This window comes from Sinocyclocheilus anshuiensis, unplaced genomic scaffold (genome assembly GCF_001515605.1).
Source record: "Sinocyclocheilus anshuiensis isolate Anshui unplaced genomic scaffold, SAMN03320099.WGS_v1.1 scaffold729, whole genome shotgun sequence".
Lineage (NCBI taxonomy): Eukaryota > Metazoa > Chordata > Actinopteri > Cypriniformes > Cyprinidae > Sinocyclocheilus > Sinocyclocheilus anshuiensis.
The window spans coordinates 893,467-900,959 of NW_015536561.1; the positions used below are offsets into that span (position 1 = coordinate 893,467).

At 37.7% G+C, this 7,493-nt stretch overlaps 1 protein-coding gene across 6 annotated transcripts in view; it reads right to left on the bottom strand.

The window, feature by feature from the left end:
- Nucleotides 1-4,373, bottom strand: part of LOC107701631 (A-kinase anchor protein 13-like) — a 68,915-nt gene extending 64,542 nt beyond the window's left edge. For all 6 annotated transcript variants that reach the window (XM_016503711.1, XM_016503703.1, XM_016503694.1 and 3 more), the window contains exon 1: nucleotides 4,093-4,373. In XM_016503711.1, the coding sequence (XP_016359197.1) occupies nucleotides 4,093-4,294 (202 nt within the window). In that variant the 5' untranslated portion in view covers nucleotides 4,295-4,373. The remainder of the gene's footprint in view (nucleotides 1-4,092) is intronic.
- Between the last annotated feature and the right edge of the window lie 3,120 nt (nucleotides 4,374-7,493).

The following is a 7,493-nucleotide window of genomic DNA, read 5'->3' on the forward strand; positions in this document are numbered from 1 at the left end:
ATAGATATATTTATCATGTCTGTGAGGCATGTATTCGCTGAGTTTCAGTTAATTTTTGTGAAGCACTCCTGTTCAAGACGAGACGCCAGAAAGCGCATCATGTTTGTTTTCTTTATTTTATAAAAGCACAACGTTTTGTTGATAGTGTGAGAGTGCACACAAATAACAGTAGACCCTTTACAGTTACGAACGATGTATTACTCTTACCATTATGAACAAAAATGACGGTGTATCCACTGAAAAAAAATGCAAGTGATTGCGCTGGTGCCTCCATGTCCTGCAAAGCGCGCTTCAGCTTCTATTATTGGATATAGCGCACATTTATTTAGGTTTAGCGTTCAAACATTGTTATATGCTTGAACTGTTTTATATCTATAAATTTTATTTTAGGCAAGTCGTGATGATTTGAGAAGGCTAAATTGATCAAACATAGGCTATGATCAACGGTGTATCCACTGAAAAAAAATGCAAGTGATTGCGCTGGTGCCTCCATGTCCTGCAAAGCGCGCTTCAGCTTCTATTATTGGATATAGCGCACATTTATTTAGGTTTAGCGTTCAAACATTGTTATATGCTTGAACTGTTTTATATCTATAAATTTTATTTTAGGCAAGTCGTGATGATTTGAGAAGGCTAAATTGATCAAACATAGGCTCACTGTATGCCGCTGGCTGCTTGGTCGAAAAGCAAAAACTTATATTTAACGAACAAAAAATGCTCCAAACATTTTTCGAAATTAACTAAAAAAAAAAAAAAACAACGAAATATAATAACTTTGCCATTACATACAAAACTGAACTATTTTAATAGCTGAAACAGTAGTATAAGCTGTTTTGGGAGAAGGGGGAAAAAAGACGGGCTCGGGCTGGTAATTCTTATAAGCTGTCGGACACGGGCCGTGCTAGGGCCTGAGTGTCTCTGGCCAGGGCCGGGCTAGGGCCTAAATTTGAGGCCCGTGCAGGGCTATTATTGGCGACATCAGAAATGGATATTATATAATAGATGCTTTTTTTAACATTTTAGCAATTTAAAAAGATTTTTAAAAAGATTTTTTTACACGGCACCCTGGTTGGGCAACACTGCATTAGGCCATATGAGACCAAACGACTACTCGACAACAAAAATATTTGTCGACAATTTTTTATTGTCGACGTTGTCGATAATGTCGATTAATCGTTTCAGCCCTAAATCCCATTGCCTCATTTTTCATTATTATCATCTACTATGTGCCATGCAACGTGTCCGAATAGCAGCAAATTCAGTTGGCATCTTACACACTGGAATAGCCTTCTAGACATTTTTTATTTTTTTTATATAATGTGCTTAATTTCACTTATGGAAGACTGGCAGTACAGGCCCACTGATGCACTGGGCGAGATGCCCGCGTGCAGCTCTGGTTTCAGGGCTGGTCCAGGTGCCCAGCACCAGCTGCCACAAATGCCAGAGCTTGGGGAGTCATTACACAGCTCGCCTCTCCTTCAACAGACAGGTCAACTCTAGGAATTTGTATTTCTGATACATTTATTCAGCATAATGACCACTGAGAACTTACTAAAAACAAGATTTCAAGGAAACGCTACATCTACAGCAACTTGATCTAAATCTGCAGGAAATACAAAATGTTACCGACATGTGCCCAGGTACCAGATAAAACCTGCTATTGTCTTTTCTCTCTTTGCTCAGGGTGCTGAACTTTGCATTAATAGGTATCAGTGCTTTCAGTTGTTGAATGAGTTATTTAAGACCAAGGCTGTTTATAAGAGATTAGCCTGTGCTTTTTATGATGTCACAGGGCCTGTTTAGCCTTTGTTGGCTGTTATCACTCGCTGCCTACGGTCCAGCTCTCACCAAACCTCCTACATGGACCCAGATTGTGTCTAATTTAGAGGACAAGCTTTGGTCACATGAGAGCCGGGAATCTGTTGTTGCGTCAGCGGCCCTGATGAATGATTCCTGGCTGTGCAATTGTTTGGATCCACACATCAGCCGGATCCACACACTCATTCTAGCACACTTAATATACACAAGCTCATATTTCTGCCCAGAGGATTACAGCTAGGAAGGAAACATACAAAAACTTCCACCATGGTGGGACAGGGAACAGCGGCTTCCCAAGGCAATTGGTTGTTTATGACTGCAATCAGCTTTTAGCATTTGTCTGATATATTTTCTATCTTTTGTTTGGCTTTGTTCAGGTTGCAAATTATAATCATCAACCGAAAGTTTATTTTCAGTACCCCTTTCAGTTCCTGCATGGTTGAAAGCAAGTGACACAATAAAACAAATACAATACAACTGTACTTCTGCTGGCACGTGTGCTGTGTACAAATCCTCTGAAAACACTTGACAATGTAGATGGTCACACAGTGCATAGTACATTATGTGAACATAAATAATAAATATTTATATAATTCATAAAAAACTAATCAAATATTTGAATAATATTCATTAAATAATAATATTGTAATGATGAATATTTCTAACAATAAAAAAATAAAAAAACAAATAAATAAATAAATATTAGACCCTTATAAAGGTCTAATATTTTATATGTTTTTTAAAGAAGTCTCAGCAAGACTGCATTTATTTATTCAAAAATAATTTTGTAAAATATTAACAACTTAAAATAATCCTTTAAAATAAATTTTAATATAATTAATCCATGTGACGGCAAAGCTATATTTTATCTAATATATAATCATAATCATAATCATAATCAGCGATTATGAAAACAAACAAACATGGGCCGATTCTTTGAGGGGTTTGCACTTTGCAGATCCTCGGCCAAATACTAGTCACAATTCTATGGATATCAGAGAGCACGAAGAACACAGGAAACTCTTTTTATAAGAACTTTTCTGCCAAATCCACATGAAACACAAATCTAAGTCATTGACAACCAGAGTTCCTGCCATTTATCACTTCAGTGTTAAAAGTTGTGCTGCTTAATATTTTTGTGGAAACACTGATACATTTTTATCTAGATTTTTTTGATAAATAGAATATTCAAAAGAAAAGAATGTATTAAAAATATATTTTTGTAACATTGTAAATGTCTTTACTGTCACTTTTGATAAACTGAATGCATCCTTGCTTAATAAAAAGTATTAATTTCTTAAAAAAAAAACATTATATATATATATTACACACACACCAGAGTTCCTGCCATTTATCACATGCATCTTATGTCAGGCCCAAAACAAGTCCACAGCCTGACTTAATAGTCTGAGTAAATGCTCCGTGCCAAAAAGAGCACTTTATTAGGGTGGGAATGTTTGCTTTTAGATTATCTGACATAGCGTTCCTGGCTTGATATAAATACAAGTAGGAGAAAAATGGACTAAGGCTAGAATCGACTAACAGTCTGAAAAAAACCCACAACTTAAAAATAAAAATACAAAAAATAAAACAGTTATACTGAAAGCCTTCCATGAAGGCACAGTGCCCATGGTCTAAGCATTGTAACTTCACTGTACAGATGTTAACAACATCTAAAATCCTTGGAACAACCCACCCTTACAAAACATGCAAATTATGTAAAAGAAAAAAACTGATTCTTTCGGTTAGCTCTCACTGGTTGCAAAAGCAGCTCAAGTCATAATAAGCAGTCATTTACAAGACACTTTCAAAGCGACACCGGCATAATTGTGCTGGCTTCTAAAATACATTCTTTTGCCAAATTTTATGGCAAAAAGACTTTGCAGAGAAAATCCCAGAATGCAATGAGACAAGCTTGTTGAGAATATTAAACCAGGATGGTGAAAGAGTTGAGAAAACTGTTAATTATAAATTAACTTGTATTGCATTCAGTGCTGAAAAGCATTGATAGAAATGAACTTTAAATATGTTTTAGCTTAGCAAAACAGTAGTAGCTACAAAGAAAACCATATAAACGAGCAATATTTCTTGTTTTAGTCCAGAGGTGTCCAAACCTGCTCCTGGAGGGCCACTGTCCTACGGAGTTTAGCTCCAACCCTAATTAAACACACCTGAACCAGCTAATCAAGGTCTTCTGACTCAATAGAAACTTCAAGTGTGCTGGAGTTTGTCCCACAGTCAAGTTTGAAAATCTCAAAAACAGCACCTACTCACCAATTCCCAAGCCTGTGCAAGTGCAAGTGCCCGTGTCCCAGTCTGTGCCCAGGATGCTCCAGCCCGCCGGCAGAGGCAGATGTCTAAGAGCAAGAGCCAGAGTATCATCCAACCTCTCACACTCCTTCAGGGGGATCTGACACTCGTCCAGAAGTAACGCTCCCTCAGTCTTCCCAACCGCGTTCACTAGGAACTGGGCCATGTCCAGGGCGAGGTCCTGCACGAACTGGAAGCATTCCTCAGCCACATGGTCCACTGAGCCACCGGGCCGGGCCTGGCACAGCGTGACCCGCACGGTTTCACTGCGATCATGAGCTGTTATGAGACAAAAAAAATAAACATTGGACAGAAATATATTATATTGTGTCATGCTTTTGTGATGCTGATGTCCACAAGATTTCCACAACTTTGTCAACAATAAATCAATTATGACTAAACAAACTAGCTATCTATCTCATATCAAACAGGGAGGTCTCCTTTAAATCATCTTCACACTGATTAAAAAAAAAAAAAACAACAACGAAAAAAAGGATCTTGCTTAATATTTTGGCAGCCACACATCAACAGACAAAAAGGAGACTTAAAGGTAGGGCATGTAATTTTTCAAAAACACTTTAGAAAACTGATTCGGGCCGAATAGCAAAACAAACTTGTAGCCAATCAGCAATAAGGGGCGTGTCTACTGGTGATGTGGAGGAGAGAGCTTTCAGTGCATGGGACGGACATTAGCCGAGCTGAGTGACAGAAAGATAGAGATGGCGGATAAAAAACAAAAGAGGAAAACGTCTGCGAAATGATAAGGCAAGAAGTAGGACCCGTGTAAATATCGGATCAGCTTTCCAGCGCTGGAGAGAGTTGCCTGGGTTGCGTACGTATATGTGGGGCGGAGCTATCAAAATAGGGGCACTTTTGGGGTAGGGGCGTGTTTGTTTTGGTGATTTCAAATATCAACATTGGCTACCAGAAATCGCTTACCCTGCCTTTAAGTGCCTATGGTTGAGCGGAGATGGATATCATTACTGAGAAATGTTCCTGCATGAACACAACTCATTTCCATTTCCAAGAGGGAAACAGCCGGAGACAGAGGTGACATACTATAAAACAACATTCTTCTTCACCATGAGGGCTGCCAGGAGGCCTGTCTTGTATCACTAAAGTTATGAGATGTCATTGCGACAACACGCATTGCGAGGGTTGGTGTGCGAGTGCCTTTTCTGTCAATGCAGAAAAAAACCCAATGTGTAAGTCCACACTCACCAGCAGCACATTTGCTTGACCAAAACATCTCAGTTGCACATCCATCTGGGTTCAAAGCATTTGAGCCATTTTTGCCGATAAAGACCTCTTAGCAGCCAAACATTTGGATTCAACCAAAAAAAAAGTATGGACCTCCAGCTGAGAGACAAAGGGTTGAAAGTGTACTCTAGCGGGCTGACAGCGGTGCACCTGAGGCGGACGATAGTGGGGCCATTCTTCATGCTCTCTAATGCATTGCTGAAAAGCTTTCAAGTGCTCAGTCGGAGTAGTGATTACAAAACCGGTGCCAAACATCTGCACTGGATTCCATAACACTGTATCTACTGTGACCCTCTGTGGAAGTGCTCCGGGGATACGGTTTAAATGTATTCCTTTTTTGACTCTAAATACTGCCTTAATTGCAGAAGGGGGGCTGTTGCGTTTTAGTTTTTATTTCTTTGTGAAACAAGATAAGATCACAATGCTACCAGTTCCCCCGCAAAGCAAAAATGCTTCAATAACATCAGTGGTTACAAGATAAATCTTTAGTTAATTACAGTAATGCATTGTGCCTGTTAATGGATGGTTGCCCAGGGTGTTTTGAGTGGTTTATATGTTGTTGTAGTTGGTTGCTAGGGCATCGCTAAGGCTGCTAGGATGTTTTAGGGTGTTGCTAGGTAAATGCTTACTAGTGCTTACATATTGTTCAGGTCCCTACTTTCTCTTTTTGAAAGTTAAAAATAAAAAATGAAATATACATACAAATAAACAAACAAACATAAATAAATAAAACAATCACACAAACAAATGAAAAACAAATACAAAAAGACAAAAGAAAACGGAAAAAGAAACCATCCCCTACTATCCCTCGGAAAAATAAAATAAAATAAAACATGAAACAAAGTATAAAAACTAACTAAAACATCAAACTAACTAAATAAATAAAGAAATAATATGAAAGACAAACAAAAGGACAGAATAAAAACAGAAAATATACTCAATCCAATTACTCCAGTTCTGTTTAACAAGTAATTTAAAAAATAAATAAATAAATAAGGTTAGCTTTTCCCCTCCCACATAATTTTAACTTTACAGTCATAAAAGTTCAACATGTGTCTAGGGTGGGTCTGTATGTGTGTGTAAGAGCTTTTTACTCTTCAGATACTTAAAATGTCACTTGTAATTTATGGTATTGACAACTACTATAATATAGCTTTTGAAAGAATTGTGGTTATGTTATTAACTCCTGTTTTTGGCTGGAAGGTGAACATACAATAAAATAAAGCAAAACAAAACAAAAATAAAATAAATGTAATAAATAATAAACAATTTCTATAGAGCCCTTAGACTTAGTATTTAATTAAATTACTGTTTTGACCAAAATGTTTATTTACAAATAATATGATTTATTTACATATATATTTATTTATATACTACATTGAGGTGCGTAGCCTCAAACCAAGTAGCAACAAGTAAACAAACCAGACAAAAACAAACAAAATACAACAAAAACATTCATTTGGGCTGGAATATCACCCCCAGTCTGTCTGAACAAGCTATTTATAATACACTGTCACCCGACACCAGCAACAAATTGCCAGGCGTGACAAGAAGAAAGTCGACCTTCCGTCTTAGATATCTTCACTTATTTATAGGATGTTTGTTAATGAGAATGAGACCATGAGAGTGAGAGTGAAGGAAGAACCATAAGATTAAAACAAATAAACAAGAGAGAGAGAGAGAGAGGGGCTTGACATAAGTTTGACAGGGCTGTCTAAGCAGAATGACTGTTTATACTATTTAAAACCAAAGTAACAAGCTAGCATTCCCACAATGCATTTACCTAGCTATTATGCTAGGCCACAAAATTTTGTCTGACACACAGGGCCTTCAGAGTGTGACGCAAGCAGTGGGACATCCTAGTGAGAGATGTTTTCATTGGCCAGACTGCAAAAGCCACATGGTGCCCTTGCCAAATGCCAGTCAGCTGCTTTTTTTGGCTGAAGATGATCACAGCCGCGGAGTGATTTGGAGACACGACTGAATCCACATTGTGAGATTAACTCCTGTGCGCTCTAGGTTTGTTTTTACAATTATAAATAAATGAAATACCACTCTAATTCAATTTCATTTTTTGGGGTTATTGTATTTTTTTTACTGTTTCT